We start from the raw sequence: 25277 nt of genomic DNA, 5'->3' as shown, positions 1-25277 counted from the left end.
ACAAATAACCTCAAATCTTTGTGTAGACACGTGCCGCAAATCAGTTAAGTTTCAAAGCTCGCAGCCGATCAGAGATGCACTAAAAAGATCATTCAAAAGCTTTTTTGAGCATTGCAGAGTGTAGCCAATTAAATAAAATCAAAACTGTAGCAGGCCAATTGCATTAAGTGGGGTCTGGGCACACGATTCGATGAGTTACGCTCTCTGAGAGAGCAGGTTACACTCTCTCTCTCAGAGAGCGTCGCTACTGGTTTTCGGGGTTGAAGAGAGCTGCCTACGTGCAGCGAGATCACTGTCATTCGAGCGAACAAATTGTAAAGACGTGTGTGTAAAAGTACTTAAGAATAAATAAATATTTAATAAAACATCCTGTCACAAACTTCAGAAGTGGGATTGGGGAAAAAATTTCCCCCAACGCCAGTGTGATTAAAATGGATTTAAACATTAGTGACATAACAGTGGTACAATTAAAACGGTGGCTGGAGGTGCTGAAATTGTCGACAAAGGGAACGAAGAACGAGCTGTTTGCGCGGCTAGCCAAAGTTCCGGTAGAAGTTCGAGGAAGCGCTCCCGAAAATTGTACCGAAATGGATCAACAAATTTTGCAGCCGGACGTGGAGTCCCGTGAGCTGGACATGGAAAGCGGCGAGGAGATGCAGATCGAAGTTCAGACTCTGGAAAATTTGCGTGTCGAAATTGCAAAGGCACAGAAAAAGCTGGAAAATTTAAATCGCCAGATCGGCAACGAAGACACGGAGAATGAAGGAGGCGAAAATGCGCAATTGAGGAACAGAGACGGCAACAGCAGTTCCGAGAATTTGGAGCAGAGCGTTAGAAGCTTCGAGAACACACAGCGTGGCGATGACAGAGACGGCGAGATAGGCGGCGGTAGAAGCGGCGGCAGCGGCGATGACAGAGACGGCGAGATAGGCGGCGGTAGAAGCGGCGGCAGCGGCGATGACAGAGACGGCGAGATAGGCGGCGGTAGAAGCGGCGGCAGCGGCGAAGACAGAGACGGCGATATGGGCGGCGGCAGAGGTGAAGGCAGAGATGGAGATAGAAACGGCGACAGACGCGAAGAGCGAGACGGCGATAGAAGCGGCGTCAGAGGCAATTCTGGCGAAATTGGTGTGCAGCAAAACGGAGGCAGATTTGAAACTAGCGGCTTGTTGTCACCCGGCTTTAACATGGCCAGGGAAATCTTAATGGATTTCACTGAGAAAGTGTCTGTGCGGTCGTGGATTGCGCAATACGAGAATATATCAGCGTTATATTCTCTGTCAGACATGCAGCGACGTGCTTTGCTGATCAGCAAATTGAAGGGAAATTCGTTGGAATGGATGCATGCTGATGCAGGGCGGTTTGCGAAGCCTGTTAATGAGTTGCTGGAACAACTCAAGTTGGCGTTTGGAGGCATCGAGTCCAAGTCTGTCCTACGTCGCAAGTTCGAAGCGCGTAGTTGGTCTCCAAATGAGCAGTTTGCCACATACTTTGGCGAGAAATGCAGACTGGCTCGAGATGTCGCAATGGACGAGGACGAACTACTGGATGGGCTCGTGGAGGGCATTCCAGTACTAAGCTTACGTACACAGGCCAAGCTCCAATGTTTTGATGGCCCGGAGAGGATGCTGAGGGCGTTTGCAGACATTAAGCTCCCAGCAAGGGGGCCAGCCATGGCGAAATTGGCGGCAGCGAAGGCGGTTCCGGCGAGCAGCGAGACTCGTTGCTTCAATTGCAACGCGAAGGGGCACTGGAAGAGGGAGTGCACTAAGCCAAAGAGGTCGCCAGGTTCGTGCTACGGATGCGGCGCAGAGGATCACCGGATTGCTGAATGCCCCGGAAATAAGAAGAAGGCAGAAAACAATTATGTAAGATTGTTGAAAATTTTTTGCAGTGAATATCCTAACCAGCCTATTATTACAGAGTGCCAAATAGATTCGGGAAGCCCAGTTTCATTTATTAAACGTTCATATGTACCAGCGAATATTAAATTAGAACCTCAAGAAGAGAGTTATTTTGGAATAAACAAAAGCTTATTGAAAAGTTTTGGAAAAATATTATGCTTTATATTAAAAAATGAAATAAAGATTTGGTTTAAATTAATTGTAGTGGCTGATGAATCTATGGGCTGTAATATTGTGCTGGGTAGAGATTTTATGAAAGTTTGTGGTCTAGAAATTGATTTGGAAGCATTGAAAATTGTAACTGTAGAGTGTGTTGAAACTGATGTCGAGAAGAAAGCGAAAGAGCTTTCCAACAATTGTATGGAACTAAAAAATGCAGGAATAAAATTAGGCGACATAAAGTTAGGTACAAGATTAGGAATTTAGGTACAACTTTAGGTGAAAAGAGTTTAGGTACAACATTAGAGGGAAAGAGTTTAGGTACAACATTAGAGGGAAAGAGTTTAGGTACAACATTAGAGGGAAAGAGTTTAGGTACAACATTAATTAGAAACAGTTTAGGTACAAGCTTAGGTAAACAAAGTTTAGGTACAATTTGGAATGAGAATTTTGAAGGTACAGTTTTGAATAAAGATTCATTGTGGAATGCATATGAGGAAGATGTAAGGATAGGTGGAACAAACAATTTCGATGAGCAACTTTTAGGTACAAAGAAGTTAGATGAACCAATGGGAGTTTTGGAGGAAAATTTTGAAAAGGAAATGATGCAAATAAATATGTTAGAGCATGAGAAGGAAGAAAGGGTTTATGATATTGGAGAACAGGTTAGTTATACAGACAAAATAAAGTTAATTGGAATATTAGAGTCGAATTATATACATGTTCCGAGACCTGAATTGCCGAAAAGTAGATGTGAAATTAATATAATTCTGGAGAACTCAAAACCATTTAGTTGTGCACCTAGGAGGCTATCGTATAGTGAAAAGGAAGCGTTACAGAAATTGTTAGATGAATACTTAGAAAATGGGATTATTCAAAGTAGTAGGTCTGAATACGCTTCTCCAATAGTGTTAGTGAAGAAAACGAGTGGCGAGCTTAGACTATGCATCGATTTCAGAAGGCTAAACAAAATTATGGTCAAAGATAATTATCCAATTCCTTTAATTGATGACTTATTGGATAAATTGGTTGGAAAATCGGTATTTACAAAATTGGATTTAAAGAATGGGTACTTTCATGTGTTCGTGAGCAAAGATTCGGTGAAGTATACATCTTTTACAACGCCATTAGGACAGTTTGAGTTTTTACGTATGCCAATGGGTTTGAAAACAGCGCCTCAGGTATTTCAAAGATTTGTGAATGATATTTTTTCTGATATGATTCGAGAAAATAAGGTTATAATATACATGGATGATATTTTAATTGCAAGTCACGATATCAAAGAACATTTAGAAATATTAGTAGAAGTATTTAGGAGATTAGTGGAAAATAAATTAGAACTTAGAATGGATAAATGCAAGTTTCTACAAGATAAGGTAAAATATTTAGGTTTCTTAATTTCAAAGGAAGGAATAAAAGCTGATGAGAAGGGATTAGAAGCAATACAAAATTTTCCAATTCCGAGTAAAGTGCAAGCTGTACAAAGTTTCTTAGGTTTGTGTTCTTATTTTCGACGATTTATAAAGGACTTTTCGATATTGGCAAAACCTCTATATGACCTGTTGAGAAAAGATAAGACGTTCGAGTTTGGGAAAGCAGAGTTGGATTGTTTTACACTTTTGAAGGATAAATTAGTAGCAGCCCCAGTGCTGGCTCTATATGATCATAGAGATGATGTTGAGCTTCATTGCGATGCGAGTGCGTTAGGTTTTGGAGCTGTACTGCTGCAGAGGAAGGAAGATAAGAAACTACACCCAATATTTTACTTTTCGAAGAGATCCACTCCGACTGAGGCGAAATATCATAGCTTTGAGTTAGAGACGTTAGCTATTATTTATGCACTTAGAAGGTTTAGGATATATTTACAGGGTAAACCTTTCAAAATCGTCACAGACTGTAACTCGTTAACATTAACTCTGAATAAGATAGACTTAAACCCGAGAATTGCGAGATGGGCTTTAGAGCTACAGGAATTTGATTATGAATTGAAGCACAGAGCAGGTAGGCAAATGCAGCATGTCGATGCACTTAGCAGATGTAATAATGTTATGATATTAGACGCAAATACTTTTAAGGATAACTTAATAATTTGTCAGGCAAGAGATACGAAGCTAAAAGAAATTAGGGAAATTTTAGAGAACAGAGAACATAAATGGTTTGAGATGAGGAATGGGGTTATATATAGAAAGGATAATAACAATAGATTACTGTTTTATGTACCAAGTAGAATGGAGCAACATGTTTTGTACAAGTATCATGACGAATTAGGGCATATTGGACGGGATAAGATGTTAGACGCTATTAGTAAAAGTTATTGGTTTCCGAGCATGAAAGATAAGGTTTGTGAACACATTCAAAACTGTTTGAAGTGTATAGCGTTCTCTCCTAAAGTAGGTAAAGGAGATGGATTGCTACACAGTATACCGAAAGGCAATAAGCCTTTTGAGGTGATACATATTGATCATTATGGCCCAGTAGACAATAGCAGATCAAAGAAGCATATATTAGTGGTGATAGATGGATTCACGAAATTTGTTAGGCTTTATACTACGAAAACAACAAACACAAAGGAAGTTTTGAGCGCATTAGCAGACTATTTTCGGGCGTATAGCAGACCAAGGTGTATTATATCAGATCGAGGAAGTTGCTTCACATCAACGGATTTCGCAAATTTTGTTGAGGAAAGGAATATAAAACACATAAAAATTGCTACGGGATCACCACAAGCCAATGGTCAAGTGGAGCGAGTAAATAGAAGTTTAGGACCGATGATTGCAAAACTTTCAGAACCAGAAAGAGGACTACACTGGGATGTAGTAGTAGAGAAGGTAGAGTATTCGTTGAATAATACACTGCATAGCAGCATTAAGCAGTTTCCCAGTGAAATTTTATTCGGAATAGCCCAGAGAGGAGAAGATTATGATGAATTTAAGGAAAAGTTAAAAGAGGAAGAAAAACTTAGAGAAACGTTAGAGGAGGATGATGCAATTATTGAGGAAAACAGGAGAAATTTGGAACAACTAAGAAGAAAATTAGAAGGCGAAGAGGAAATTGAAGAAAATTTAGAAGGTGAAGAAAAAATTATAGAAAACTTAGAAAGTGAAGAAGAAATCATTGAGGAAAATAGGAAAAATTTAGAACAACTTAGACAGAAAGCAGAAGAAAATCAAAGAAAGTCGCAGTTAAGAAACGAAACCTATTACAATTCGAAAAGAAAGCTGAATTCAGAATACAGAGAAGGAGACTATGTAATGGTAAAGAATTTTGATAGTACCGCAGGAGTTAGTAGGAAGTTAATACCCAAAAACAAAGGACCGTACATTATTGGAAAAGTTTTGAGAAATGATAGATTTTTGTTAAAAGACATCGATGGGTTTCAATTATCTCGAAATCCATATCAAGGAGTTTGGAGCGCTAATAATATTCGGCATTGGATGAAAGATGATAGTAAATCTAGATAAATAAAATTGAAACAGAATGTTAAAAAAAAAAAAAATGAAGAAAATTGTAAACTAAAAAAAATGAGAAAAGAAATTGTACAAACTATATGAATTGTTAACTAATTCTAAGACTAAATTTAAGATATTTTTAGCCGAGATAGTGGGCTATCTCAAGGTCAGGACGGCCGAGTTGTAGCAGGCCAATTGCATTAAGTGGGGTCTGGGCACACGATTCGATGAGTTACGCTCTCTGAGAGAGCAGGTTACACTCTCTCTCTCAGAGAGCGTCGCTACTGGTTTTCGGGGTTGAAGAGAGCTGCCTACGTGCAGCGAGATCACTGTCATTCGAGCGAACAAATTGTAAAGACGTGTGTGTAAAAGTACTTAAGAATAAATAAATATTTAATAAAACATCCTGTCACAAAACTAAACGCAATATTTATATTTAAAAAATAGACTTTTATTCCGCTAGATTTTAGATTGGATCCACTGTGCGACGCCCCCGTTTTTTTATTTCTACTTCGCCACTACTTCGCTTGCGCCGTGGGAATTTTCCATCCTCTAAAACTCCACTTGTTCCGAAGGAAGGAAGCGCTGCCCCAACAAGGACGATTGGCTAGGTGGTCAATACAGTTGCAGGGTTTCTCATTTAGTATAAAGCACAGAAGCGGCTCGCAAAACGTAGTTGCGGATGCGTTGTCGCGTCGTGAAGAATCTAACCTAGAGGAAGTCACAGACGCAGGCCCAATCATTGATTTGTCGTCTAGCGAATTTGATTCGGAGGAATACCTAAGCCTGATCGACCAAATCAAAACAAATCAAGCAAGATTGCCTGATCTGAAAATATCAGGTAAATTCGTATACAAACGAACAGAAGTTTCAAAGGGGGATGCACTGCAAGAAGCGGAGGCTTGGAAGCTTTGGGTTCCGACAGCACCTGCCTCTTGGCTACTACAATATATATCTCTGGTTCGGCCCATACTCGAATATTGTTCGTGTGTATGGTCCCCTCAATATACAAAGTATCAGGAGCTTATCCAATCGGTACAGAAACAATTCTTTTTGTTCGCTCTTCGGGGTTTAGACTGGGACCCACATCGCCGCCTTCCTCCTTATGCTGATAGACTACGCCTTTTGGACCTGCCCTCTCTTAAGATTCGTGGGACCTGCCACGGCGTGATGTTCCTTCATAAACTAATAAATGGACTTATTTTTTCCAGTCAGCTTCTAAGTCAAATACGTTTCTCAGTTCCTTCAAGGCCATCACGTTACTTAGGGCGTAAAGCTTTAAATATTTGCAAAACTAATTTCGAGGCACACGATCCTTTTCGCGTTTTATGTATGCTTTACAATGACCTGTACTTTTTGTTATATTTTGAAATGTCATTAGACTTTAACAAAAATAATATTTTAAGACACCCAATCTTGCCTCTGACCAGCTGATGAGTCGGAGCATATCATTAAAAAACACTCATCCGGTCTCAGATAAGGATATGGATATAAAATGACAGATATTTGCTATTCTTAATAAATAAATAAATAAAAAAGTAACTAGTTATGATTCAAGCAAGCAATTTACTCTCTAAAAACCGAAGTAGTTAATGAAATACGAAATGTAAACAGCAGCGATAAGTTGGAAGATGTGATTAACAATAACAGCTTGCTAATTAATAACAATAAGTTACCTAGAGGAAAGAGTCATGCAGACTAACATACTCTAAGAAGACATACCCACCATGGTGGAACAAAGAGCTATGCGGGCTCAGAAAGAGAGTTCGAAAAGCCTTCAACACTAGTTACGGAACCAAAGACTGGCAGCGAACAAAGAAATACACAAAGAATACAAAAAGGCAATCTACGTAGCCAAGAAGGAATCTTGGAGCAGCTACTGTGAATCGCTTGAAGCAGTCAAAGACACGGCGAGGCTAAGTAAAACCCTATCGAGAGGACACACAAGCCCCACGCTCATAAATAAACCCGACGGGACAGGAAGTACGTCGGCTGAAGAGTTACTGGAAATCCTGCTGAATACGCACTTCCCAGGAAACCAAAAAGAAGAACCTAGAATAATGGATAGCCAGGGGGCAGACCAGCAGTTACAAATAGAAGAGATCATCACCATGGCTTGCGCAATCCAGCAGACCACCCCCACGCTGTCTGGCACGGCCCCTAGTGCTACACCCGCGAGCAGCCGTGGAACTACGGCATGGCAGCAGGTCAAGCACAAACCAAAGCCCAAAGTCCCCCACGCCATGGCGGAGAGCAGAGCCCAAAAAGAGGAGCAGGCCCCTCGCACCATGAAGCCCAGGAAGCAGCGCTCCGATGCTATCCTGATTAAGTTGTGACGGTTAGGTCATTCCTCGGGGCTCAAGGATGGCCAGGGTTCGTCTCAGAAATTTATTTGTTGTCTGAGGTGGTTGCTGAAAGAGATGCCGACCCGGTCCCAGAGTAGAACGCCGAGAAATAAGCCGTAACTATAATTATCTGTTTATTGCCTCGAACATTACAAGTGTTAAAAAGATTGGGTTTATTCTGCTGCCGCGGGTAGTCGCTCTGGAACGCCGCACTTCAGGGTCAGGTACATCCTTCCCGCTCGGGTCGACAGTGTCGGTGAAACGCCGATGGGCAGATGCTCCTCAGATCTCCTAGAGTAAGAATAACTGGTGGAGGCCCTCAGGTCTGCCAGTTAGTGGAATAACTTGTTAGCGGAGACCCTGAGATCTTCCAGTTAGCGAGCAGATTTGTGGAGTCCCTAAGGTCTTCCAATCTTTAGAAGTTTGTAGAGGCCCTAAGGTCTTCTAAGATGGAGAAGTTTGTAGAGGCCCTAAGGTCTTCTAATATGAGAAGTTTGTAGAGGCCCTAAGGTCTTCTAAGATAAGAAGTTTGTAGAGGCCCTAAGGTCTTCTAAGATGAGAAGTTGTAGAGGCCCTAAGGTCTTCTAAGATGAGAAGTAGTAGAGGCCCTAAGGTCTTCTAAAAGAGTGAAGTTGTTAGAGGCCCTAAGGTCTTCTAAGATTGAGAAGTTTGTAGAGGCCCTAAGGTCTTCTAAGTTTGAGAAGTGGTTAGAGGCCCTAAGGTCTTCTAAGTTTGAGAAGTGGTTAGAGGCCCTAAGCAGTGATGTCATTTCCGCTTTTTTCCCGTCAAATTCAGCTGTTTTTGAAGTGTGATTGCGGGGAAATTTGTAAAACAGCGGGTAGCGGGAATTCCAGCTTTTTTAGAAAATTGAGATGCTTTTTTCTTAATTTTAATTTTAATACATTTTAAGTGCTGTTTTAAATGTGTTTATTGTTTTTAATTTATATTGCAACAGTATCTATATATACTTATATCGAATAACATCATCCAAAAGTCCACACCTATATTTGGCGCGTCTTCCATGATGCCGTTACGGCATTATGATGACATAAAACTAATCCTAATGCAAAATGTCGACGACACTGTTAGCTTTTGGAATGAAGTGCTAACTTACAAGGACAGTGGCGGAAACGTTTTAAAGGACAGACATTAGTTGCGTTAGAAACGCTGACCCTTCCCTGGTCAAATGCCGAGGTATTTCGGGTTTTCAGCCAAATTAACGCCTAGTAGTACTAGGCTACTACTCTGACGACGAAAATCCGCTGTAACATGTGTTATAGCAGAATCGCTGAATATTTTGCTCTGTAACCAGTGTGACCAAAAAAATTAAGGAAAGGCCATGAAACGTCATGAAAATGTACCTTTTATGGCGTTTAGGGCTTTTCTTTGGTCACACTGGACAGCTGTTTGTAAACGAATTTGTTAATTAATATGGCATTAAAATGCCCTTTGTGGGTTAAATCCCATATAATGGTCTTCGCCTTGACAGCCCTTATCAATGCCACTTTTTTCCTTGAACTTTCCCTCCATTAGGAGTGTAAGAATAAATAAATGAATTATTGCAATAGCACCATATCAGCTGTTTACTCTCTTGATCTAGCAACGCCATTCAACTTTCGCAGGTATCATTTTCGTCATCAGACAAAATCGGCAAAATCGACGAGGCAAAAAGTTTTTTTTCTTCCTTTTTTCACAGAGTTTTTTATATGGTGTTTGGCCGCTATCACACTTGTTACAGCGGATTTTCGTCTTCAGATTAGGCCTAAACAAACAAAAAATGGTTTTTAAAAAATCAGTTTTTTTCTTCGTTTTTTCTTTATTGAATTCCGCTTTTTTCAGCTTTTTTTTTTTGTTAATCCAGCTTTTTTTGCTAAAAAAAAAAATGACATCACTGGTGTGCACCCTTATCGCACTTAGAATATTTTTCACGATCGGGAACTGTCCGATCCGTGGGTCTAAAACTAAGATCAAAAATGTAAAATCTCATGTTAGCTATTTAAGCTAGGATTTGAATAAAGAAAAATCAGTTTAAAATATCAACTCAACAAATGAAGACGTCCTCTAATTCGGACGGTCTTTCATTTTGGTCCTTCGACCGCTCTGCAACTATCCCCCTTGTGGTAAGAGGTTCAGAGTTAAGGAACAGAGAATAAATATGTAAACAATAAGACACAAAAGAGTCTTTAATGTTTTAAATACAAGAACTATTTAGGTTGCTGTAATACCATGGAAGAAATGGTAAGGCGTGCTGAAGCCATTAATATCAGTAGAAAATGTGCTTAAAGGAAATGTAAAAAGTGCATTAAATTATGTTGTGGTATTTGAATTTGTCAACATATATATATATGCAAAAGAATAAAAAAAGAGTCCTTATTTAAAAAAAAAAATAAAAAATTGTGGTCGAGAAATCGGCAAAATAAAAATAAATATGGGCATTTCCATAATGTCGCACGCGACATTCGTACGCATTCAAAGCAAAAAAAAAGTATGGTACATTTCATTTCTATTTTTTTTATAAATGTTAACTTATAGCTCTTGCCTAGGACTTTAATTGGTGCAAATGTTGATTTTGAGTGTTTGCTCAAATTGAAGAAAATTTAAAAAAACTGAAGGATTCGCACGCGACAAAAACAGAAGTCACTTTTGCGGCGAGCTGTTTAAACACTGATTTCAGCGAAACGGCAGGGATTATTTTAATGAAACAAATTTTAAAATGTGATGCAGTAATGCCAGTTTCATATGCTTTAATTTACAATCAGAAATATATATATATATATTTTTTATTTAATTTTAATCAGATTCGCACGCGACATGTCGCACGCGACAGTTTTTATCATCATACTTTGCAGGTAATTTTTACTATTATAAGTAAATTGGAAGAGCATATATCCATTTTATTTCGACTTTTTGCATTCTTCTTGTGATGTTAGTAAACAACAGTCAACAGTTAGTGTCTCGGTTTGGATGTAATTATCAAATGAAAACAGGCCCATTTTTATGATGTTTTTCATCAAAATAATGAAAAATCGTGTTTGCGCGAATATGCATTCGAATATTTCGAAATTTGTTTTAGAATATGATAAAGCCCTTCAAATGTAATCAATTGGCCTTTTCCTAATGTTACTATGTTGGAAAATAAACATTTTAGAGAAGTTTTAGTGTTTTGGCCGCGGTGGACCTTTCTGTGGAAATGCCCATATCGAAAATATTTATTGTGGGTGTTTTTTCGAGCCCTGAAACATCGGAAGGTCGCGGTAGTGACAAATATAAAAAAAAAAAAAAACACACAACAAAAAAATTGTTGGTGGTCGTGAATCGACAATTCAAAAGGACAAAAAAGTATCCTTATTGTTTTTAAACAAAAATTTTTTTTCCAACATTGGTTGTTTTTTAAGAAAAAAATAATTTTTTCCAACCCCATTGGTTGGTTTTTAAAAAAAAAAGGACAATAAGAGTCCTTATTATTATTTTTTTCCAACTCCATTGGTTGGTTTTTTTTTTGTATGCCAGAGGTGGCAACCAGAAAATACAAAATTTTCTGTGGTCGAGAAATCGACTAAATATAAACAAATTTTGTTTATTGTGTGGAAGTTACCCAGCCCTTGACGGAGAGAAGGAGAAGGAGGGACGACCTCACGGCAGCAACTACAAATAAGTCTGCAACAACAACGATAGCCGCAGCGACGATATAGATACAGGCGGCATCAGGAAATCATCCTGCAACAACAACGGCGGCAGCGACGACAGCAGCAGCAGAAACAATATCTACATTAAAGACGACGCACAGTAGCGCCTTTTCTCATTTAGCGTTGCAAAAATCATATCTTTTGAACCAAATAAGGTAATCGAATAATTTAAACGGCATTGGACAGGTAATTGTTGTAAAATATATATATGTACTGCATAAAGTACCACGCCCACAAATACGCCTTTTTAAAGGGTATCAAAGTGAAAAAATAATTTTTTTTCAATGAAAACAATTTTTAAACAAAAATTTTTATTTAATTTTTTATGTTTATTTTTATGTATTTGCTCAAATAAAAATAATTTGAAAACTGAAAAAAAAACCCAAACCAAAGTGTCGTTTTTTTAGGTTCTTTAATAGTTTATGAATGTATCTATCATTTAAAGTAAAAACCATGACCATTGGTTTTATGTTTTTTTTTGTAATATTACCTGAAAGTCGACCAATTTACACATTTTTTTTAAATGATGCAAAAAAGGAAACAAAGTTCAACTTTAAATGCTCATAACTTTTTGCGAACATGACTTTTTTGATTTTTGCAACGCTAATTGTTCGAGAGGCGCTACTGTGCGACGGCGACGCAGCAGAAGCGGAAGAAGCAGCAGCTAAGTCGACTTGACTGAAATTCCTTTTTATTAGAAATATAATATTTTTTTAATTTGAAAAAAAAAGAATTTATAAATATTGCACTCATAAAAAGGCAGGTACAAGTTTTTTTTTAGAGCTGCAAGAAAATTAGACCAGGAGTTTTTTAATGCAATATTCCCCTATTTAATGAAATATTCCCCCGGCAGGACCTCACTTCGGAGGTATTTAAAGCTGGAGTTAAAGTCATAAAATATCAGTTAAAACGAATAGTTTCAATACAGATTGTTTAAAGAAAATTAAAAAATACAAAACAAAGTTAAAAAGAAATACATGCGGATAAGCAAATTTTGATAAGTAAAATGACAATAAAAAGAAATAGTATATGCAAGCCATGTTACGGAGGCCTTTGCAAAATGTTAGTTGCAAAATTAATTATATCGAATGAAAATAAATACAGCCCACTTAATTTTAATTGCAACTAATTTAAATGTACCCCAAATCTTGCTGGCCCTTGGCAGAATGTTCACACGTGAACACGAATATAGATAAGATGCATATGTTAGGTATTAAATCTCTGTACTGTACTTGACTATCTCTAAGTACAACCGCCACTTGGGCCTATGAAAATACAAGCAACCCGAAATATGACCTCCTGCGAGCGGTCTGGGTTTGTTTAAGATATGTGCTATCGGGTTGACTGTGTGCACCCTTATCGCACTTAGAATATTTCCCACGATCGGGAACTGTCCGATGCGTGGGTCTAAAAATAAGATCAGATTGCACTGACCGAACAGATAATAATATACTAGTAGCTCATCACACGATTCAGTTAGAAAATCAAGGGACAATATCCTTGTCATATATAGGTGAAATTAATGAAATACCTAAAGTTATATTTGATCAGTCAGATACGCCTATGAAAAATCACACAGTAGAAATTAAGAATCTGTTAAATGAAATAAATGATTTAAAAACGCATAAGATAAAATTGCATGAATAAGATTTTCATCACATTACTGGCCATACATCTCTAATATTGGCCATTATTATTATAATAATGTTGATTGTATATTTTGCGAGGAAAAGAAAAATTAAAAAAAATAATTCAAAATAAAAATGAAAAGAAATAAAATTGTACATTTATTAAGGCATGATACGAAGGGCTTTGTAAAATGTTAGTTGCAAAATTAATTATATCGAATGAAACAAAATAAATACAGTCCACTTACTTTTTATTGCAACTAATTTAAATGTACCCCGAATCTTGCTGGCCCTTGGCAGAATGTTCACACATGCAGCAGTGCACTGTACTTATCTATCTTTAAGTAAAACCGCCACTTGGGCCTGTGTAATACAAGCAACCCGAAATATGACCTCCTGTGAGCGGTCTGGGTTTGTTTAAGATATGTGCTATCGGGTTGACTGTGTGCACCCTTATCGCACTTAGAATATTTCCCACGATCGGAAACTGTCCAATGCGTGGGTCTAAAACAGTAGTCGGCACGTCCCAAGCCCATGGGATAGGCAAAGGCTCTGCCGGCAGCGCTGCTAGCACACGGATAGCGTAAACTTCACACACACGGAACACACTCACGTCATTTTTGCTCCGTACCTCACTCACACAAATGCGCTTTTTGGTTGATTGTGATGGTGCCGAGCACTGGTCTAAAACTAAGATCAACAAGAAAGGAAGCTAACTTCGGCACGCCGAAGTTTGTATACCCTTGCAGATATTATTTCATTGCATTTTACCTATACTTATTATGTTGAGAGTTTGACAGTTACAGTTTTACATTCCCAGTTTTACATTTTCCCTACACCTAGCGCTCGGGTTATATGGCAGCTATATGATATAGTTGTCCGATTTTTATGAAATTGATACCAAAATTCTAGAATAATAAAACAAGCTTATATCCCGAAGTAGATGAAAAAACGTTGAAAAACAACGAAGTTATAGTTTTTTTTCCTATTAATTTCCCGATCGTTCCTATGGCAGCTATATGATATAGTCGTCCGATTTTCAAAAAATTAAAAAAAATTCTAAAATATAATAAAATGGCCATATCTCAAAAATTATGCAAAAATATTGAAAAACAGCCAAGTTATAATTTTTTTTCTAAAAATTTATCCAACATTTGTATGGCAGCTATATGATATAGTCGTCTGATCCGGCCCGTTCCGACATATATAGCAGTGAGAGCATATAGAAGACTATATGCAAAGTTTCATTCAGATAGCTTTAAAACTGAGGGACTAGTTTGCGTAGAAACAGACAGACAGACAGACGGACAGACGGACAGACGGACAGACGGACAGTCGGACAGACGGACAGACGGACAGACAGACAGACGGACAGACGGACATGGCTAGATCGACTCGGCTGTTGATGCTGATCAAGAATATATATACTTTATAGGGTCGGAAACGTCTCCTTCACTGCGTTGCAAACTTCTGACTGAAATTATAATACCCTGCAAGGGTATAAAAATGTACATGTTAGCTCTTTAAGCTAGGATTTGAATAAAGAAAAATCAGTGTGAAACAATAACTCCGTATGAAGACGTCCTCCAATTCGGACGGTCTTTCAATTATGAAGAACATTATCTTCGCTGATTACTGGCATAAAAATGCAATTGGAGTGCTCCCGCACTCTGAGTTATTATTGAAATTAATTTGTGAGTATGTAGTTTGAAAGAATTTTGCAAACTCTTTCGCGATATCAGGCTCATTGGAAGCGGAGGCATTATCGAAATGAAGACATGATGGAAATTGTTGAGATTTCCGTTTCGAGTTTACGAAAGCGTAAAATTGCTTCGGGTTAGCATGAAACTCAATTTTGCACCGATTTAAGTGGTTTCTGTAGCATTCAGAATTGTGTGCTAGGAAATTTATACGAGCAGTTAAATAGCTCGAATGGTCGACTTGGGGACCAGATTTGCTATACTTTTTAAACAGTCTAGATTTCAGATTTAAAAAAAAAAAAGCCGACGAGAAAACCAAGTGAGCTTATGATAAACTTCTGGTGAGGGAATTGAAGGGACATACATATCGAAAACTGCGTACATTATTTCATAGAAACGCTTAATAATGTCTTATGGATCCTCTGTGGAGTTCAAGAAAGTCCAATCCGTTAAGGATAAGTGGTGGTTCATTTCTGTAAGCTTAGCTTTTCTAAAGCAAGCTCAGCTTCCGGACACAATAGTAATGGAGTGGAGGCTTAAGGGTTAGCTCCAAAGTGGGATGATAAGCGTCCTCAGGACTAGAAAGAGGGTCAATTCTAGTGAAGTAGGCATTGGCAAACTCAGAGACAAAGATGAGGTCTAAGACGTTATTACTGCAGTTCCTCACGAAGTTTAATTGTCCCAATGAGTGGTCAATGAGACCATGAATTAAATCTTGGGGGGAGGTGGGAACAAGAACATTTGAATCGGGTAAGGACATCCAGGAAATGGAAGGCAGATTGAAATCACCCGTGACGATAACATGGTCATTAACACCAAAAGAAGAATGAATTTCTTGAATTAAGGATAAAATACTGCATATAAATATCAGTGTCAGACCAAGGTGGAATATACGAACATGAAACGTAGATTGAATAATCGTAAACCTGGATACGAACCGCCACAAACTCTAGATCAGTGTCAGTTTTAAAAATGATATTAGAAACCAGATCGGATTTAACCGCAATGAGAACACCACCGCCTATCCGTATAGGACGATCACGTCTAATGATGATATATTTCCCTGAAAAAATCTCAGAGTCAGACACAGAGGAGTTGAGCCATGTTTCAGTAAAGACAATAACATTGGCATCGAAAGAGACACTATTGACGTGCAGCTTGCTAAGTAAACTACGAACATTCTGATAGTGAAGAGCAAAAAAATTCAATTAGTTTTTTGGAGGCCTAGTTAAAGGAGGCCCGCGAGCACGAGGAGTACTTTTGTGTTCGAATTCATGAACAATTGCATGCTCAGGCCACACAGAAGGATCAAGAGTCTTAGAAAATAGTAGGTTAGAAAGTGCAATTTTAAACGAAGATATATCACGTCTTTGCTTAGAATTTAACTTGGAAACACTAAACTCAGTAACAGAAACATTCAATTTGCTGCTCAAGTGGGTCTTAACGTCGCCCTCGGAGGCACCTGGATTGAGGCGGGAAACAAAAATCTGTTTTTTAGGAGCAACACCAGCCAAAGGCACCGGTCCACGTTTGGCAACGCCAGAAATTGTCGACTGTTGGGGGCCACTTCTGGTAATGGCCGGCACCGAGATAGTGACCACCGGGGGAACCACTGGGTGGGCATTCGACACCACCGACGCGTCGTTTATGGCAGCAGCACGCGACGTGGATACCTGATCGGTGTAGGCAGGCTGCTGAACCGGGAGTATGGAGACTTCGCCCCGTCCGAGAATGGGGACCGGTGCAACAACTTCAGCAGAGGCTGCAGCATGCAACGTAGACGCCTGGACAACGTTGACAGGCTGCTGATCCAACGGCCTGACGAGATCTTCAAGCACAAAAGTTGGGATCGATCCAGCTTAATTGCATAAAGGGGCTTGCAGGGTCTGGAAGAGATAAGAGCTTATCAGACAGGTTGCTCATGTTTTTGTTTGCGGGGTCACTTAGCAGTTTTAGCGACTGAAAGTGGTGTTCCGCCTTCTGGAAACGAGTTGACAACTCCTTAAAGCTGGCCGCCAACGACAGAAACTCTAGGTGAGTTTGTCTCATGAAGACCCGCATATAGGATTTGATATGCAGGCAGCTCGGGCACGTCCGGTCCAATCCAGCATTTTCTCGAATGCGATCGGAGATACGCGATCCAATTTGCCCCAGATCGGCACATCCAATGTGAGCGATATTTTCGCAGAGCCAGCAGAAAACATTGACCTGCCGCGAAGAAATTATTGGCCGTTCGGGTAATTAGGGAAACAACACGTAGCCATTTTTGAATTTAAAAAAATCTATATCCAAGTAAATTGCAATTTGTTTTAATTTATTTGCGTGACGAAAGAGCCGATCAAAACAAAATTATACAATTGTTTTAAAAATTTTTTTTTTAAGTTTCGAGGCGAACAGACCGATCAAAACATGATCATTGACGTTATAAACAGTGGGATTGACATTATTAACAGGCTCAAGGATGACAAAGAGAAGGATCAGCATTTGGCAATCTTAATGTTCAATATCAAACAGTTCACAGAATATATAGAGGATGTAGAGCTAGGCATGCAGCTTACGAGACTAGGAATTTTCAACCCAAAATTACTCAAACTCAAATTATTTAAAACAGGTAAACTCTGGGAAAATCCTAAAATTCAAAACATCAACTTGGTTGAAAACAGACACAAACGAAATTTTGATTATTTCCCATTCTCCCAACAAGATTACGAAAATACCGGTGTTCGAAATCATCCCATATCCTGATGAACATAAGTATATCCTGACGGAACATAAGTTTTATATTTACGAGAATAAGATTTACAATAAACATACGGGGCAAATCGTATTCGACGAATGCATCATAGGTATCATTAAACAAGAAAACACTGAATGCAAATATACAAAAACACAGAAAAACTTCCAACTAAATTACATAGAACCGAATATTTTAATCACATTGAACCTACCACAGACCATTGTAAATCAAGATTGCACAAACAGTATGGTATCCATCACAGGCAATAATATGATTAAGATCAGGAACTGTACCATTCAAATTGACGTGTTTATAATTTCCAATAGTTTTGCAGATTTTATGCAGACAATTTATATAAATAATAATGTTACCAAGATAGAAGATAAGTCTAAGTCTAAGTCTGTAAACACAATCACACATGCCCAATACATCCTTTGCTACCCATAGTTTATCCCGTACAATGCAATCTGAAACTTCAGACAGTCCCTCCAAGTAGACTAAACATTTATGACTTAAGCCTTCACCCAATTGTCACGTTCCCACGTTCAAAGTTCGGACTCGCCAAGTGGAAAACAAAAATATTTTATTTATTTATTTATTTATTCATTTATTAAGAATAGCAAATATCTGCCATTTTAAATCCATATCCTTACCTCAGACCGGATAAGGAGTGTTTTTTAATGATATGCTCCGACTCACATCAGGTGGTCAGAGGCAAGGATAGGTGTCTTAAGATATTATTTTTGTTAAAGTCTAATGACATTTCAAAATATAACAGAGAGTACATGTCGTTGTAAAGCGAACATAAAACGCGAAAAGGATCGTGTGCCTCGAAATTAGTTTTACAAATATCTAAACCCCGAAGAGCGAACAAAAGGAATTGTTTCTGTACCGATTCGATAAGATCCTGATACTTTGCATATTGAGGGGACCATACGCACGAACAATATTCGAGTATGGGGCGAACCAGGGATATATATAAAAGTTTTGTAGTGTAGGGATCATCGAATTCCTTAGACCATCGTTTTACGAAAGCAAAAACACCCTTTGCTTTACCAACAATTATACCGATGTGATCGGTGAAGCTCAAGTTGTGGGTAAATAGAACACCAAGATCCGTTACAGAGTGGATACGTTCAAGAACACTCGTGCCTAAGGAATAGTTAGCCTGGAAACAATTTCTGCGGTAAAACGACATGTATTTACATTTGGAGTTGTTAAGAAACAATAAATTGTGAGTGCACCAGGACATCATGTTATTTAAATCAGCTTGCAAAAGCTGAGCAGAGTCAGGATTCACAAGAGGCAAACATAGTTTTACGTCATCAGCATACATCAAGACATAAGAGTGGAGAATAACTTGGGGCCGATCATTTATAAAAATGCCAAATAGAAGAGGACCGAGGTGGCTCCCTTGAGGAACACCAGAAGTCACGTGAACAAGGTTTGAGAATGAACCCTTGAATGCAACTCTTTGAGTACGGTTCGACAAATAAGTAGAAATCCACTTGATCAACGTAACCGGAAAACCCAACAGACAAAGTTTCTTCAGCAGTAATTGATGATTCACCGAATCGAAAGCTTTGCTGAAATCTGTAAAGATAACATCGGTTTGGGTGTTATTTTTAAATGCGTTTCTAATGACAGCAACAAACTCAAGGAGATTTGTAGACGTTGATTTACGTTTCATGAAGCCATGCTGTGAGGGGGACATTATTGAGCTACATTGGTGCTGAAGCTGAGTAGTAATTAGAAATTCGAATAATTTGGGAATCGCACTAAGTTTTGCTATACCTCTATAGTGTTCAACATTAGATTTACTGCCCTTTTTATGAAGCGGAATGATAAACGATTCTTTCCAAACTTTGGGGAAAAACGAATGCTGAAGTGATAACTGAAAAAGTCTAGACAATGGTCTACATAATGAGCTGGCACAATTTCTCAGAACACAGCTAGGTACAAGATCTGGACCAGAGGAAAAGGAAAGTTTGATTGTTCTAAGATTATGAAGAACATCATCTTCGCCGATTACAGGCATAAAAATGCAATTGGAATGCGGGAGTGGAAAAGAATACTCTGAGTTATTATCGAAATTAGTTTGTGAGTATGTAGTCTGGAAGAACTTTGCGAACAGGTTCGCGATATCAGGCTCATTGGAAGCGGAGGCATTATTGAAATGAAGACATGAAGGAAATTGTTGAGATTTCCGTTTCGAGTTTACAAAAGCGTAAAATTGCTTCGGGTTAGCCTGAAACTCAATTTTGCACCGATTTAAGTGGTTTCTGTAGCATTCAGAATTGTGTGTTAGGAAATTTGTACGAGCAGTTAAATATCTCGAATGGTCGACTTGAAGACCAGATTTGCTATACTTTTTAAACAGTCTAGATTTCAGATTTTTTTGATATGAAAGCCGACGAGAAAACCAAGGGGGCTTCTGAGAAACTTCTGGTGAGGGAAATGAAGGGACATACATGTCGAAAACTGAGTACATTATTTCATAGAAACGCTTAACAATGTCTGAGGGATCCTCTGTGGAGTTCAAGAAAGTCTAATCCGTTAAGGATAAGTGGTGGTTCATTTCTGTAAACTTAGCTTTTCGAAAGCAACGAAACGTTGCAGGCTCAGCTTCCTGACACAATAATAACGGTGTGGAGGCTTCGAGGGTTAGCTCCAGGATGATAAGCGTCCTCAGGACTAGAAAGAGGGTCAATTCTAGTGACGTAGGCATTGGCAAACTCAGAGACAAAGATGAGGTCTAAGACGTTATTACTGCAGTTCCTAACAAAATTTAATTGTCCCAATGAATGTTCAATGAGACCATGAATTAAATCGTGGGGTGAGGTGGGAACAAGAACATTTGAATCAGGTAAGGGCATCCAGGAAATGGAGGGTAGATTAAAATCACCCGTGACGATAAGGTGGTCATTAATACCAAGGGAAGAATGAATTTCTTGAATTAAGGATAAATGCTGCATATAAATATCAGTGTCAGACCTAGGTGGAATATACGAGCATGAAACGTAGATAGAATAATCGTAATCCTGGATACGAACCGCCACAAACTCTATATCAGTGTCAGTTTTAGAAATGATATTGGAAACCAGATCGGATTTAACCGCAATGAGAACACCACCGCCTGTCCGTATAGGACGATCACGTCTAAAGATGGCATAGTTCCCTGAAAAAATCTCAGAGTCAGACACAGAGGAGTTGAGCCATGTTTCTGTAAAGACAATAACATTGGCATCGAAAGAGACACTATTGACGTGCAGCCTACTGAGCTTGCCAAGTAAACTACGAACATTCTGATAGTGAAGAACAAAAGAGTCTAGATTTCGATATCAAGATCGTAAAATAAAAAGCACTTGCATCCAAGAGCGAATGCACTTGAATCCAAGAGAAGATTAATCATTAACTCCAAGCTCTCTCCAAAATTCTCTTTATAACTTTCTCGAGACCGAGGCTGAACGCCAATCAATGCAGACCAATAAGTCAAGTGCAGTTTGAGACTCGAAACTACTCCGTCGGTTTTCTTCACATAATTAAAAAAAATCTTGTAAACATATATTCAGTTAAATAAAAATGTATTTTTTTTAACTCATGAATATTTAAGCATTTAATTATATATATATTGCAAGACGTTGATGCACTATGTACAGTACATATCAAGTGGAACTTAGCAGTTAGTAGGCGCGAAGGAAATAAATAGGAAAGGATGCGAGAAAAGTACTACTGGCGTGCTGCCGGACTGGTTGCTTGCATGCGTACTAAGTGGGTTAAGATTAAAGTTTTTAGTTTACTAAGGCTATCTACATTACATAATATGGTGTATAAATAATTATAATTTGCACAGAGGACTCTAAAGAGTTGGGGCAAAACTAAGGTTAAAAAGGATCCAGCAAGTCCGCACTTCCACATCCCCACGGATTAAGTTATATTAGAATGTTAAACCTAGCATGCATCCTAGTTTAAAGCGCGTAAAGCGAAAAGTAAGTTCTTTTAAACCGATTCTATGCGTTTACTATGGAAGCCATACAGAGGGCTCCAAACGCAGGATTCTATTCTAAGATAGGACGAAGTATAAAAAGGTTTTTGTAACATAGGGGTCATTCCTTCGACCACCGTTTAATGAAACCAAGCACACCCCTGGCCTTATTTACCATGCCCGAAATATGATCGATAAAGTCGAGTTTAGGGTCCAGACGGATACCCAAATCATCAACTATTTTAATTCTTTCAAAAGAGCAGCATATAATTTGCAGGCTTAGGAATGGCACGGGGGAATGTCTATAGCTTGCATATAGAGCCATTTATGTTTGATAAGTTCACGCGGCACCATTTTTGAAAATTGTTGTTGTCTGTCTGTAAGTCTGACTGGCAAGTAGCGTTGTTGTATTGCACACAAAGTTTGACGTCATCAGCGTGCATAAGTACTCTAGAGTTGGTCAAAACTTCGGGCAGATCGTTTATAAATAATACAAACAGTAGGGGACCCAAATGACTCCCTTGGGGGACGACAGATGTAACCGTAAGCACATTAGATAGTATTTTTTTAAAGAGGTCCTTTTGAATAGTTGTTCGGTAGCCCTGTATAATAAAGAAGTGAGCTCCAAAAGATTGGTTGCAATTGATCTTCGCTTAATTAAACCATGTTGACATACAGAAATAATTGTCTTACACAGGTGCTGCAAATGAGGAGAAATGAAATTTTCGAACAGTTTTGGGATGGCCGACAACTTAGAGATTCCTCTGTAGTTTTTGGCCTCCAATTGGCTACCATTCTTGTGGAGACGAATAACGAATGATTCCTTCGAAATAAGGGGAAAGCGGGAGGTTTCTAAGGATAAGGTAAACAATTTGAGAAGGGGATTACACAGGACTTCGGCACAATTTCTATGCACACAGCCAGTTATTCCGTCGGGACCTGGTAAAAAAAAACTGGCTTAACACGATGAAGATCTAAAAAAAGAGAGCTTTCGATTTGGTTCGATTCGGGGATGATGTAGGCATAAGCCTGATTTGGGTCTATTAAGTTGGAGTATGTGGTTTGTATTAACAAAAGAGAGCGAGGAAGGATGAGTAATGGGTTTACTTTTAGACAACAAAATTATAAAACTGTTTTGGGTCCTCAGAAAACTGGGACATCCAACGAGTCACTGCGCGTTATGCACGGTAAAAGTGGACCGAGCTGATAAATAACCGGTACGTTTAAATTTAGCATACAGATTTGATTTTTTATTTTTGAGGCGGGTCAACTCTTTGGTAACCCAAGGAGGCTTATTTGATGTTGACGGACAGTGTAACGGAACACTTTCACTGTTCCGTTTGTGAATGTGAATTCACAAGGAATTCATAGCACTGTATAAAATATCCACGGCTTCCGCCATGTCAGTGCATATGTATAGATCGGACCAATTATAATCAATTATGAAATTATTCAGCCGTACGAAGTCCGTCTTGCTAAAGCAGAAGACTTCTTGGGCTGGACAGTCAGATTTATTCCGTGGAACAGTTCCAATGTCTTCGGGTTGCGTCAGGGGTGCCACCCTAGCTAAACTAACTCTTGCTGGATCAGAGACAAAGCAAAGATCAAGCAAGCGCTCTACGGATTTTCTAACATGGTTAACTTGGGATAGCAAAATGTCAAACAAGATGATGTGTTGTGGTAAGAAGTGTATTAGAAGTAGAATTATTTAGAGACCAAATAGTGGTCTCTATCCGAAAGTCTTTTAGAGACCAAATGAATAGCGGAAAGATGGTTCCAATAAATAGGAAGTTCCGACAATGGAGGAATGAGGGAACATGTAATTAAAATGGAACTACCATTAACTGATAGCTTTATACAAAGGAATTCAACATCGGAAGTTATTAGTTTGGACGTGAGAGTGGAGTCGACCGCTATAAAGACACCTCCATCACCTCTGATAAGCCGATCTAACCGGTATACTGTGAACACAGCTGGAAAAACTTCGGAACTCAGAATCTCCGGCTTTAACCAAGCTTCTGTGAACACAATAACTTGGGAGCAAATGTGACACTGTCAGAATACAATTTAGGAAGCTTACTGCGTAAGCCTCTTGCATTCTGATAGGAGATACCAAAGGAGTTGGTTAGTTTTTTGAGACGGAATTGACAGATGTAGAAGGCACAGTGGTTAAATCGGGCCTAGGAAGAGTAATTCCAACTGTTTAATTTTGATTATTTCCCATTCTCCCAAGATTACAAAAATACCGGTGTTCGAAATCATCCCATATCCTGATGAACATAAGTATATCCTGACGGAACATAAGTTTTATATTTACGAGAATAAGATTTACAATAAACATACAGGGCAAATCGTATTCGACGAATGCATCATAGGTATCATTAAACAAGAAAACACTGAATGCAAATATACAAAAACACAGAAAAACTTCCAACTAAATTACATAGAACCGAATATTTTAATCACATTGAACCTACCTCAGACCATTGTAAATCAAGATTGCACAAACAGTATGGTATCCATCACAGGCAATAATATGATTAAGATCAGGAACTGTACCATTCAAATTGATGTGTTTATAATTTCCAATAGTTTTGCAGATTTTACGCAGACAATTTATATAAATAATAATGTCACCAAGATAGAAGATAAGTCTAAGTCTGTAAACACAATCACACATGCCCAATACATCCTTTGCTACCTATAGTTTATCCCGTACAATGCAATCTGAAACTTCAGACAGTCCCTCCAAGTAGACTAAACATTTATGACTTAAGCCTTCACCCAATTGTCACGTTCCCACGTTCAAAGTTCGGACTCGCCAAGTGGAAAAGAAAAATTAGATTTCGATATCAAGATCGTAAAATAAAAAGCACTTGCATCCAAGAGCGAATGCAGTTGAATCCAAGAGAAGATTAATCATTAACTCCAAGCTCTCTCCAAAATTCTCTTTATAACTTTTAAAGTTTAACTCGCATTCGACCTTCATCGAGTGCAGACGTGCTTACGGACGACCGCTACGCGGGGTTTATTCTCGAAGTGTTTTTTTATGGTGAAAAAGTAAATTCGGAACTCTAAACTACGTACTGTCAGCTATGCCAAGCCCTACAGTGCGTATGACATATGGAACACTAGTGCGTGAGACGTGTTTTTGAGCTGCAAAGTTCATTTATATGGTGCCACGCGTAACAAGCTCAAAATAATGAGCGGCGATCAAAAGAATGAGCGTAGAACCTCTGTAAACCAAAGAAACGGCTGTTTCACTTTTTTCTCAACTCGCGATATCGAAGCAGAAAAAACGTCTACAAAGCCCAACCCGGCTCTACTGACCGCCGACGGCACGAGAGCGCGCTCTTGCTCACCCGCCCTACTCATTCCAGCTCCTACATCTTGGAGCTCCCAATGCCACACCCCACCACCACCGGCTTTGATGGAAGACGCACCAACAACAAGCAGAGCTGCAATTTCTGCAAAAGCAACAGCAGCAACTAAACCAACGACCAATATTGCGAAATCGGTGCCAACGGCCGCATCGCCAAATTCAATGGTAACAAAAACCGTGAACTCCGAAAAGCAACAAGCGGTTCCGGCCATACAGACTGGCATGGATCGCTACATCCAAATTAAGCGTAAGCTTAGCCCACATAACACGGTTGGTAACAAGCCTAAGATCAACCGTGTCAC

General features: G+C 38.9%; 1 protein-coding gene across 1 annotated transcript; it reads left to right on the top strand.

Annotated features, from left to right (window-relative positions):
- The first annotated feature begins 158 nt into the window (after nucleotides 1–158).
- On the top strand, nucleotides 159–2318 carry LOC138927885 (uncharacterized). Its single transcript, XM_070283227.1, has 2 exons — nucleotides 159–1868; nucleotides 1924–2318. Exons 1-2 carry the CDS (start codon nucleotides 432–434, stop codon nucleotides 1933–1935), a joined length of 1449 nt encoding a protein of 482 aa, XP_070139328.1. The 5' UTR covers nucleotides 159–431; the 3' UTR covers nucleotides 1936–2318.
- The last annotated feature ends 22959 nt before the right edge of the window (nucleotides 2319–25277 follow it).

Source organism: Drosophila kikkawai, chromosome 2L (assembly GCF_030179895.1).
Source record: "Drosophila kikkawai strain 14028-0561.14 chromosome 2L, DkikHiC1v2, whole genome shotgun sequence".
NCBI classification, from domain to species: domain Eukaryota; kingdom Metazoa; phylum Arthropoda; class Insecta; order Diptera; family Drosophilidae; genus Drosophila; species Drosophila kikkawai.
This window is presented reverse-complemented; position numbering and strand designations above follow the sequence as displayed.